At 40.2% G+C, this 12854-nt stretch overlaps 1 protein-coding gene across 1 annotated transcript in view; it reads right to left on the bottom strand.

The window, feature by feature from the left end:
* Positions 1-12537, bottom strand: part of CFAP58 (cilia and flagella associated protein 58) — a 104020-nt gene extending 91483 nt beyond the window's left edge. The window contains exons 1-3 of the mRNA XM_002821133.6: positions 11716-12537; positions 4807-5088; positions 1239-1387 (exon numbers count right to left, since the gene is read on the bottom strand). Of these exons, the coding sequence (XP_002821179.2) occupies positions 1239-1387; positions 4807-5088; positions 11716-11724 (440 nt within the window). The 5' untranslated portion in view covers positions 11725-12537. The remainder of the gene's footprint in view (positions 1-1238; positions 1388-4806; positions 5089-11715) is intronic.
* Between the last annotated feature and the right edge of the window lie 317 nt (positions 12538-12854).

Genomic DNA, 12854 nt, shown 5'->3' with positions numbered 1-12854 from the left:
ATCAAAAAAGCATAAGAAACTGAAACAGCAAAATTAGATTTGGTTAATTTCCTTGGCTGCCCAAGGAAGTGTATGTTCATTCCTGATTCATTCGTTGATGCCATGTTTTGCATGCCCCACACAGTGCTGGGCTCCTGGAGGGGATATAAAGGTGTCTTCCTTCAGGGAGTTCACAGCCTAATGGGTAGAGCAGCACATCAACAAATAAATTTCAATATAATCTGATCAGTGCCATACTGGAGGTAAATGCTGGGTCTTATGGAAACAGAAAACATAGTGACCTTCTGTGTGGTCATTAGAGTCTGGATGTGGAGAGGATGTTGGAACAGTGACGCTGATGTTGATGAAGTTAAGACAGTGTTTGAGATGGGTCTTAAAGGAGGCATAAAAGTTGACCATGGGGAGAACGGAAGAAAAGGCATTCTGAGCATGGAAAGCAGCATGTACAAAGGCATGGAGGTGTGAGCAACTTGATGGGCTCGCACGAGGCTAGAGAGGCTGACTGGCGCAGGTTCTCAAAGGGCTCTGAATGACCCAGTCAAGAGTCTGGGCTTTATCCTTTGGGTATGGGTAGCTATTGAAAGTGTTTATGCTGGGGATAGGTACACATGTGTTTCAGGAGCCTAAATTTGGTAGCAATGATGGAATAAAGAAGGACATGTCTTCTGTAGGCAGGGAGACCAGTCAGGAGGCTACTGCCAGATCTGGCAGAGAATAGGAGGCCTGAACCAAGGCAGTAGCACTGGTGACCAGAAGGAGTGAAAGGCCATGCTTAGAAGACCAAGTCAACAAGACAGTGGCTTTAAGAAATGGGGGAGCAGGAGGTGGGAAGAGCAGCTCTGTTTTCTGGCCTAGAATCTGAAGGGTGGGAGGGATGGTGATGAGACTGATCATGGGGAGTAGATGGGAGAAGCTGAGACTCTGGGCAGAAGATTAGCCAGTTATATTCCACACAAATTGCAGAGAAATAAACCTAACATCTTACTCATTTTGAAACTATACTACTGATTCCTATGGAGGCAGAAGTTTAAGATAACCACAAATTAGAAGTTCTTAGGTGTGGAGAAAAGAACATTACTTAAAATGCAACAGACAGAAAACAATCTCTGAGAACCCAATAAAGAAGAGTCTTGTATCACAGTGAATGTTCAAGAAGACACTGGCAAGCCCCAGGCTGTCTACTGAAGGAGGCCCCTGCAAAAGCAAGTTTAACATACATCAACAAGGCTATGACCTACTTGCTATCCTGGTCCATTGACAGTCCAGACCCTTGCTCCACTAGTTTGGTCAGGTTCACTATTTCCTCTTTCAGAGCAAGAATCGTCTCCTTGGCCTTCTGCTCTTTGTCATAGGCTGAGTCCACCATCTTCCAGGCCTTTTCAATTTCCTAAATGGGCCATAGGATATCAGTGAGAAAGACCAAACTGGGTTCTAGATGCAAGATAAATTAGCAAACAGAATAATACCATGACCACAGTGTAGTTGTATAAATGTGCATTGACTAAATTGTTTAACATGAGCTAGTCAATAGTGAATAGCACATTGAAAGAGGAGGACTGGACTGGATGTGGTGGTACAGGCCTATAGTCTCAGCTACTCGGGAGGCCGAGGCAAGAAGACCTCTTGAGCCCAGGAATTTGAGGCTGCAGTGAGCTGCAATCATGCCACTGCACTCTAGCCTGGATGACAGGGCAAGACCCTGTCTCAAAAAAATAAAAAATAAAAATAAAATAAAGTAGGGACTGGCAGAGGGTATTTTTTCTTGTGTAGCTGAGTGTGGCTACAAGGCTTACTTACTGCAAGGTTTGCAAAATTAGAAATGAAAGTTTATGTGCTTTCCAAGTCCAGAGATTAAAAGGAAAAAAAATAAGTTTTATCACATGAGAAATGATCATAGATCCACGCCCTAAATTAATAGACTGAATTAAACCTCTCGAAAGATTTGTAAATAAAAAATATATTTTATCATCTGGTCCCAAGTGATCTCCTAGTGGCAATGTGAGCTTTAGAACAATCCACACAATGCTGTTCTTTACTGTTACCTAATTGTACCCAACAACCTTGGTAATTCCCATTTTTCAGAAACTCAAGCCCAAGCCTTCTCATCAAATGCTTATATATGGGAAAAAACCCATAACGGGGAATGGAGGCAATTACCTATGCAGCTTTGGCTTCCTTACTGTTATAGAATGCAATATGTAATATTGACATAAATACTTAAAAGTGAATTACAGCAGTTCCGGTAAAGGAGCAAAGCACAGTAAATTTTGAACATGACATAATTTGGATGTATGTCCCTGCCCAAATCTCATATTGAAATGTAATCCCCAATGTTGGAGGTGGGGCCTGGTGGGAGGTGATTGAATCATGGGGGTGGATTTCTCATGAATGGTTTAGCACCATCCTCTTGGTACTGTCCTTGTGATAGTGAGTGAGTTCTCACGAGATCTGGTCATTTGAAAGTGTGTGATGCACACATATGTTCATCACAGTGCTGTTGACAATAGCAAAGACATGGAATCAACCCAAATGCTCATCAGTGATAGACTGGATGAAGAGTACATATACACCATGAAATACTATGCAGCCATAAAAAAGTACAAGATCATGTCCTTTGCAAGGACATGGATGGAGCTAGAGTCCATTATCCTTAGCAAACTAACACAGGAAATGACAACCAAATACCACATGTTCTCACTTATAAATGGGAGCTAAATGATGAGAACACATGCACACATAGAGGGGAATAACACACACTGGGGCCTTTCGGAGGGTGAAGAATAGGAGGAGGGAGAGGATAAGGAAACAATAACTAATGGATACTAGGCTTAATACCTGGTGATTAAACAATCTGTACAACAAACCCCCATGACACACGTTTACCTATATAACAAAACTGTACATCCTGCACATGTACCCCTGCACTTAAAAGTTTTTTTTTTAAAGTGTGTGACACCTCCCCCACTCCCTCTCTTGCTCCTGCTCTGGCCCATGTGAAGTGTCTGCTCCACTTTGCCTTCTGCCATAACTGTAAGTTTCCTGAGGCCTCCCAAGAAGCTGAGCAGATGCCAGTGTTATGCTTCCTGGACAGCCTGCAGAACCATGAACCAATTAAGCCTCTTTCCTTTATAAATTACCCAGTCTCAGGTATTTTTTTAATACAATGTGATGACCAACTAATAATAAGTTAAGTGAGTTTTAGGCCATCACTTAACTTTCTTGCAAAATTCTGTCGAGTAGAATATGGGTCCTTTATACAGATAAGAACCTATAAGCTTTAGGTTAAAATATTCCACTTGTTTATTGACAAGGAATGAAATGGGTGGAAAAGAGTATTTAATGTAACAAATTCGTGGTCACTATTACATTAGACAGATTACTCTTGGGTAACTATAGCACATAATTCAGTGATTCAAAGCAAAATGTCAGTTTGTGGAATATTTCTTATGTAGCAACCATATGTGCTATATTTAGCAAAACAAATGAAAGATATTTACATTAAAAAATGATTACAAAAGTTTTATCCAAATCAACTTTACCAATTAGATTTTAATCCATTCATGACCTCCATTTCCAGATTTTGTTTTTTTGCTTGTTTTGGGTTTTTTGTTTTATTTTGTTTTGTTTTTGAAGATGGAGTCTTGCTCTGTTGCCAAGGCTGGAGTGCAGTGGCACAATCTTGGCTCACTGCAACCTCCACCTCCTGGTTCAAGTGATTCTCCTGCCTCAGCTTCCCAAGTAGCTGGGATTACAGGTATATGCCACCATGCCCAGCTAATTTTTATATTTTTGGTAGAGACGGGGTTTCGCCATGTTGGCCAGGCTGGTCTCCTGACCTCAGGTGATCCACCCACCTCGGCCTCCCAGAGTGCTGGGATTACAGGCATGAGCCACCACAACCGGCCCTTCATCAGTTTTTAAATTTACAATGAAAAATGTTTTTTGCCATTATAAAATGACTTTAAGCCTTCTTATATTGGTTTTTCAGCAAGGAGAAGAAGAACATGACAATAAACTTTAAAATAGCACGTAAAAGTGAGTAGTTTCTAAGAGAATTGATAATCCATATTTAGTACTGGTCTTGGAAATTCATTTGAACTGGGTGGTATCTAATTGCATGATATCAAGGCAACTGTCTAAAAATTTTATAAATTGTTTCTCATATTTAGGGTTTTAATTATGTTTCAACCTCTTATCACCATGAGTCAACAAGGAACATTTATATTTTACCTTCAAAATAATGCAACACACTTAAGGATGAAAAAAATCTAGTGTAAAACAAAGCAATACATCCTCAGTATCCCCAGACTGAATCTCTGTTCTCCTATTATGAGGAACTGGGAGGATTCAGAGGAAAGAAAAGGGGTGCGAGGAAGAAAGGTCATGAAAATTACTATCTGGGAATTCTCAAGGCAATCTTTACTAAAACAGGAGAAAAAGCAGAAATATGAAAATATCTTTAACAGTTAAACTACCATCATGAGGTATTAAATTACTCATCATGCATCAAATAAGACATATTGAGATTCCAAATATTGCATTTACTTATCTCTAAATCTTTTCCTAACCCATTATTTCCCAGAAACCAAGCAAGTAAGAGTCTCCATTATTTTCTGCGTGATGTGATTCACCCAGGCTAAAAAATCATTTTCTTTGAAAATCAACATTATTCCTTAGGCTTAATGAATATAAAAATCGTGTGAATTTTTACCTAATAACTCATTTACTACCAGCCTAGAGGTGCCAATATAATGAGAGAATGATGTTTTAAATTCAGGTTCATTCCGTTTCTAGAAGATCACTGACCTTCTTTAGGGATGCAATGGTGGTCTGATCGTCTTGAGAGAGCTTAAGGGCAGTGGCGACCTTCGCGGAATTCACTACAATCTCTGCATTTAGCTCTCTGCATTTGGCCATCAGACGCTTTTCATTGTCATAAGACTTTTTCATGACAGCATGAAGCCTCTCATATTCAATCCGAAATTTTTCCAGACTTTTGTCTCCTGAAAGTTCATGGAGAACTCCCTGAAAATCTCTTTCCATTTCTTCAAATGCAGATTCTTCCAGGACTTGCTTTCCACTCTTTTCCTGTAGAAAAAAAGCAGGGATGGGAAAGGGCAATGCAACATTTACATCATTACTATCAAGGAATTACTGCTATTACCTCTGAATGAAACACCTCCACATGAGCAAAATTAAAGCCACTGATAAGCAGAAAATTTAAGATTATATGACAGGAAAGGTCCTTGTTCAGACCCTGATGCTTATGTACATATATATGTGTGTGTGTGTGTGTGTGTGTATATATATATATATATATATATGTGTGTATATACATATATGTGTGTATATATGTGTGTATATACATATATGTGTGTATATATGTGTGTATATACATATATGTGTGTATATATGTGTATATACATATATGTGTGTATATATATGTATATACATATATGTGTGTATATATATGTATATACATATATGTGTGTATATATATGTATATACATATATGTGTGTATATATATGTATATACATATATGTGTGTATATATATGTGTGTATATACATATATGTGTGTATATATGTGTGTATACATATATGTGTGTATATATGTGTGTATACATATATGTGTGTATATATGTATATACATATATGTGTGTATATATGTATATACATATATGTGTGTATATATGTATATACATATATGTGTGTATATATGTATATACATATATGTGTGTATATATGTATATACATATATGTGTGTATATATGTATATACATATATGTGTATATGTATATACATATGTGTGTATATATGTATATACATATGTGTGTGTATATATGTATATACATATGTGTGTGTATATATGTATATATGTATATACATATATGTGTGTGTATATATGTATATATGTATATACATATATGTGTGTGTATATATGTATATACATATATGTGTGTATATATGTATATATATGTATACACATATATACACACATACACATTATACATTTATACACATTACATATATATATGCGTTGGGATATATATGCAGAATATATATGCATTAGGATAATAGCAGTTCCCACCACATGATGTTGCTAAGGATTAGATTAAATGAGATCACTGATGTTAAACACTTAGCCAAATGCCTGGCAAATAGTAGGGATTCAATGAATTTTCAGAGCCATTATGATTATTCCAAACCCTGGTCTCTTTTCATTGGGCCTTGCTTCTTATTGCCCCTAAGACTGCAAAGGGCAGCGGGGGTGGCCACAGTGTGTTGAGGCCAGACATAGGAAGATCTTGGCATAGATATCATGAAATCACATATACAGTGAAACTCGCCTGAAGTATGCACTTGTCTCCCAAAAGAGATTCCATCATTTTTATCCCTTAGAAATGTAGGCTAGGTCATGCCCCACAGTGTCCTAAAATGCCCCTGTGCAATACTCATGGGACTTTTCCACATTTGCTTTCCATGGTTAGATGGGCAACAAATTATTTCAAAATATAAGCCCAGACATATAGATATAATTCAAGCAATTCTGGCTATTACTTAGATGAGAACCTAAGAGTGAGTTATATCGGAATTCTTATTTCTCTACTTTTAGGGGTTGAATTGTGTCCCCCAAAAAGGTATTTTGAAGTCCTAACCCTGCTAATCTGACCTTATTTGGAACAGAGTAATTTAATAAGATAAGCTCAGACTGGAGTAAGCCACCCAGTTTGTGGTGCTTTGTTATGGCTGCTCTAGCAAACAAATCCACCTACTTCTTGTTAGCTACAACATAATAATGAAGAAGAATGGGTATGGTTAATATATTTATTCATTCATTGAGCAAGTATTTTTTGAACATCTGCCATACATAAATTCTGTGATGGATTGGGAATAAACAGCTTATCCACAAGAGGAATAAGCAGCTTATCCACAGGGAATTTATACTTAATTGCTGGTGGGGTATGAATGCAGTTAATGAAAGCATAGAATTTGATCCCTGTCATAAAATGTATTCAAAGTTCTCTACGAACCCACAGAAAGAGAATTAATCCCAGCAGCAAGAATAAAATAAAAAAAAATCTCAGAAAAGAATTGGCATTTGAGCAGGCCCAGAAGGAAGAGTGGAATTTTCATAGGGGAATATGGAGAAAAGGGGCATTCCCAGCAGATGGCAAAGCTTGAGCAAATCTCAGGGCCAAGCAAGTATCCAAGTTGGCTAAAGAATAAGAGGGATGAACGGAACAGAATAGAGTCCAGAAATAATGTGGCACAGCTACAACCATCTGATCCTTGACAAAGTCAACAAAAAAGCAACAGGAAAAGGATTCTCTATTCAACAACTGGTGCTGGGATAAAAGGCTAGCCATATGCAGAAGATTGAAACTGGACTCCTTCCTTACACCATATACAAAAATCAATTCAAGACATATTAAAGACTTAAATGTAAAACCTAAAACTATAAAAATCCTGGAAGATGACCTAGGAAATACCATTCTGGACATAGGCCCTGACAAGGATTCATGATGAAGATGCTAAAAGCAATTGCAACAAAAACAAAAATTGACAAATGGGACTTAATTAAACTAAAGAGCTTCTGCACAGCAAAACAAAACAAACAAACAAACAAACAAAAAAACAAAAAAAAAAACTATCAACAGAGTAAACAGACAACCTACAGAATGGGAGAAAACATTTGCAAACTGTGCATCCGACAAAGGTCTAATAGTCTAATATTCTGAATCTATAGGGGACTTAAATAAAATAACAAGCAAAAAACAAACATCCCCATTAAAAAGTGGACAAAGGATATAAACAGACACTTTTCAAAAGAAGACATACACGCAGACAACCAGCATATGAAAAAAATGCTCAACGTCGCTAATCATTAGAGAAATGCAAATCAAAACCACAATGAGATACCATCTTACACCAGTCAGAATGGCTTCATTAAAAAGTAAAAAAAATAACAGATGCTGGCAAGGTTGTAGAGAAAAGGGAACATACTCTGCTGGTGGGCATGTAAATTAGTTCAGCCGTTGTAGAAAGCAGTGTGGCAATTTCTCAAAGAACTTAGAATTACCACCTGACCCAGCAATTCCATTATTGGGTATATACCCAAAGGAATATAAATCATTCTACCATAAAGACACCTGCATGCATATGCTCAACACAGCACTATTCACAATAGCAAAGTCATAGAATCAACTTAAATGTCATCTACAGTAGACTGGATAAACAAAATGTGGTACATGGGCCGGGCGCAGTGGCTCACACCTGTGATCCCAGCACTTTGGGAGGCTGAGGCGGGTGGATTGCCTGAGGTCAGGAGTTCAAGACCAGCCTGGCCAACATGGTGAAACCCCATCTGTACTAAAAATACAAAAATTACCTGGGTGCGGTGGTGGGCACCTGTAATCCCAGCTACTCGGGAGGCTGAGGCAGAATTGCTTGAACCGGGGAGGCAGAGGTGGCGGTGAGCCAAGATCATACCCCTACACTCCAGCCTGGGCAACAGAGTGAGACTCCATCTCAAAACAAAAAAGGAAAACTGTGGTACATATACACCATGGAATACTACTCAGCCATAAAAAAGAATGAGATCATGTCCTTTGCAGCAACATGGATCGAGCTAGAGGCCATTATCCTAACTAATGCAGGAACAGAATACCAAATATCACATGTTCTCACTTATAACTGGGAGCTAAACACTGAGTGCACATGAACACAAAGAAGGGAACAGACACTGGGGCCTACTCGAGGGTGGAAGGTGGGAGGGGGTAAAGAACTGAAAAATTACCTATCAGGTACTATGCTTATTACTTGGGTGATGAAATAATCTGTACACCAAACCCTTGTGACATTCAATTAACCTATATAACAAACCTGCACATTTATCGCTGAACCTAAAATAAAAGTTTAAAAAAGTCTGTGCACATTTTAGAAAAGGATGAGAGGTATGACAGGGAGAAGGAAGCAAAACACTAGCTAGGGAGTTACGGACACACAGTGAAGACACTGAATTACATTCAAAGGAATATGGATTGCATTATTCTGCAAGCCACAGGGAACCACTCAAGACTTTTGAGCAAAGGACTCATAAGGCTTGCAAGGCCTTACTTACGTTTGCAATATTATGTTTTAATATTCTACTCTACAAAGGGCCTTGGCATCAACACTCTCTTGCTAAAAGAAACCAACTGAAACAATCTCTAGTCCCAATAATAAAGTAAAATTTCAATTCACCCTGAAGATTTTAAGGAGTCTAGTTTACCTTCTATTTTGACAAGCCTGTCTTGCCCAATATGGAGAACGTCTACATATTCTTGGTTTTCAAAAACACTTGTACTATTAATTAAATCTCTAACGATGACATGCAAGCAAAACACAGTCTTTGTAAATTAAAATAAATGCAGAGTCACAAGCATATCTATAGCATTTTGTATAACAACTTTAGTACTAATTTTAAATTCACATAGGTTTTTCTTCCTGACTAAAAGCAGATTATTGCAAAGACCGCAATGCAGTAATTCCACAAAGGAGGAAAAACCATATTAAGGAAATATGGTGTTGCTGCTGTTCTGTTCTTCTCCCTTGTTGATGCTAAACATAAGCACACACAAAAATTTATCACTACAGTGTTCTTGGTTCCATCCCTGTAAATGGTATTAACATCAACACTTGATCAACAGCCTAATTATTTGTTAGCAGTCCAAGTTTTACCCGTTTACCTGGCACTTAGCACAGGAATGGAAAAACACCAAAGAAGGAAAAGTTTTAAAGAAACTTTTAGGAACAAAAGAGATTTATTCCTATTGTCATTAAAAGCAAAGGAAAAATAATCTCTTAGCTTTGGCCAATAAACAGTTGATATTTCCACGGTTATAGCATATAATGGTATCTATTTCAGAAGGATGAAATCAACATGAACTGATCAGAAAGGAACTGTGGCATTTCTTTATTCTTCACCTATTCACTGATTATTTGCTATGTGCCAGGCACTGTCCTGTCCTAAATTCTGGGAATATCAATTAGTGGGGAGAAGGAAAAGGAAAAAGGAAAAGAGAACTGCAATATAAGATGAGGCCACAGGGGAAATAGAGAATTGTGAAAGCAGAATCGAGAAAGTTGGCTGAGATCAAGTAAGAAGAAAAGTAGAAGAAAGGAAGAAATGAGAGGAGTAACAGAAAGAGGGAATGGAAATGACTAATCCATAATAGTGGAGCAGCTTCTGAGGCCGGCACCTGGGCAGGGTTCCTCACAGAAATATGCAAATATATCCTGAATAGGGCAGAGCCAAGGAAATGAGGGGGCGGTGCCTCTGGGAGGCTGGGGCTTCCCTATGGGGAATGAAGAATGAAATAAACAAAGATGACTAGTGGGAGAAAAGAGGAGAAAACACTCAAAAGCAATAATGGGACAATAAAGAACTAGAAGGAACAAGAAAGGAAATGGGAAGAAAGAGATACAAATGACTATGGGTAATGGGGAGAAGTGATGTGGCCACAGCAGCATGGATGTCAGAGAGAGATGAGAGTGATGGAGCCCAGGAGTGAGGAAGATGGATGATATGAAAGAGATCGTATGATAAGGAAAGGAAGGAGGTGTTGACCACAGGAAGATGGAATTTATAAAGCTAGACTAGAGACGGAGGAAAAGCAATGATGAGGGCATGTGAATGGTGCAGAGGAAGCAAGGGAGTAACTAGAATGGGATGGGGAGGGGGTGGAGCATGATGGTGCTGAAAGAAGATGGGGCTTGGGCTGGCTTCATGGGAATGAAAACTGGTCAGTTGCACAGGGCTCCTTGCTCAGAAAGGCCCCATTCTTGGTTGAATGCTCTGCTGTTCTGTCTTAAAATTATTTGTAATTTTTGAAGAGACTTTGTGTTTTCACTTTGCATCAGGCCTTGCAAATCATGTAGCTGGTCCTGGCTGGAACAGACCGTGGGATGCGTGATGGGGGAAGGGCTCTGATGGGACCATGAAGGATTTGGGTAGAGCCATAGTGGATGGGAACTGTGAATGGCAAGTAATGACAGGGACCGGAGGCTCTTGAGGTTATAAATGAGGGGGCTAAGGGGCAGGCAGGGAGTCACTGAAAGGTTGCAGAAATAACCCCTCATTGGAGAGGCTGAAAATGGGGTGTACTGTAATATGGGGGAGTGGTGGGGTGATACGAGATGTTAACACAGGAGTCAATGAACACACGGGGCAGAGGTGATGGGCAGAAGAGCCTTAATGAAGCTGTGTGACAGCAGGTGATCATATGTTAGGAATCAGGGTGTGACAGGTGGACAAGGGCCATTGATTGGGATGACAGCAGGCATCTGTGAAGCTTTCTTCCAGGTTTCCCCTGTGAGATAAGACATCTCCAATATTTCTGTGTGAGCCTCTCTTATGGTATCACTCCATGACTAAAAATCTAGGGCTGGGTGCATGTCACGTGTGGATTTTAGAATTCATTAATTTTCTGCCTCACTTAGCATAGCGCCGATGCCACAGTGGGGATAGTGGGGTGTCCCCACAAATGAAGGAGAAACAGGAGGTAAAGGGGCCAGAGCCAACGGAGAAAGGCGGGGGACTGAGTGAGGGTGCAGGGGGATAAGATGTTGATGGAGGGGAATATTGGAATCACCGTTTGTGACAATCGTCAGTAGGAGAGGGACAATGGGGAGGGGTCAAGGGAAAGGCGACAGAGGGGCGCTGACTCCTGACCTCAGCCATCCTGATGCTCTCTGGGGGCGGCCTCAGAGGCTGCTGTGGAGATCGCAGGAGCTGGGCCGGAGTCTGGGAAAGAAGCTAAAGGCGCGACGCGCTGTCTCTATCGCCCGCCCCGAGCGGAAACCCGCGCTCGGCGCGTCGTCCAGTCGCCTGGCAACCGACACGCCCTCTAGGGGCGCTAGCGGGAATTCGAAAGGGGAGGAGCTTCTGAGGCTGGCTCCTGGGCAGGGTTCCTCAGAGAAATATGCAAATATCTCCCAACTGGGCGGAGCCAAGGAAATGAGGGGGCGGTGCCCCTGAGAGGCTGGGAGGAGTCCCACGGTGTGGGCAGATGGAGACACCCAGGAGAAAGAAGAGGGCGAATTGGAAGAGGCCACCCAGAAAGAACGGTGGGTGACACTAGGGAGCCAAGCATGGAGAGCCGAGGACTAACGCTTGGAAGGAAATGTGGACCAGAAGGTTCCGGATGAGGGAAGGACAGGCGGCTACACTCTGCCTTCTGAGACAAAGAGGAATAATCTCACTTCCAGTCAGTTCAACCCTTGTAAAACAGCTACTGTGTGCAAGACACGGAGGGAAAGCTGAAGTAGAGAAACCACAGACGCTGTCTTCAAAGTGTTTAATCTAATATTAGTGATGAGAAAAATAGGGTGCACAGCTTAAGGCATCCTGGAAAAACGTATGTAGCGCCACATCGCAAAAATCTCTCTTCTGGGACCCCTCTCCCAAAACCGTTTCTTCGCCCTCTTCTCTCCCCTCTGCCTCCACTCTTTCTGGACTTCAGGTACAAATAGTTGAAATAATTATACTCCTTGATTCATGAAATGTGTAAGACTCCTCTCTGGTTTTATTTTCCCCCTTTATCCCCATCCCTACTCCCAACCCCTATCCTCAACCCCATAGGCATTCATGCTACTGTGCTTCCATATGTATTTTTGGGAAATGTACAAAATTTTTATCAGTGTATTTTTTTAAAATGTTTAAATAATGCTACTGGACTTTGGAGATTATCTTATTTTCTACTTTTTTCACTCAACATTCTTTTTAAGGATCTGTCCTCGTTGCGATTGGCAAGCATATCCTAGTTCATTGCTTCTGAGTACTGCACAGCGTTTCATAAGGGGCATCTACCA

The sequence above is a fragment of the Pongo abelii genome, chromosome 8 (assembly GCF_028885655.2).
Source record: "Pongo abelii isolate AG06213 chromosome 8, NHGRI_mPonAbe1-v2.0_pri, whole genome shotgun sequence".
In the NCBI taxonomy this organism is placed as follows: domain Eukaryota; kingdom Metazoa; phylum Chordata; class Mammalia; order Primates; family Hominidae; genus Pongo; species Pongo abelii.
The sequence above is the reverse complement of the archived record's forward strand: the minus strand, read 5'-3'. Positions and strand labels throughout refer to the sequence as shown.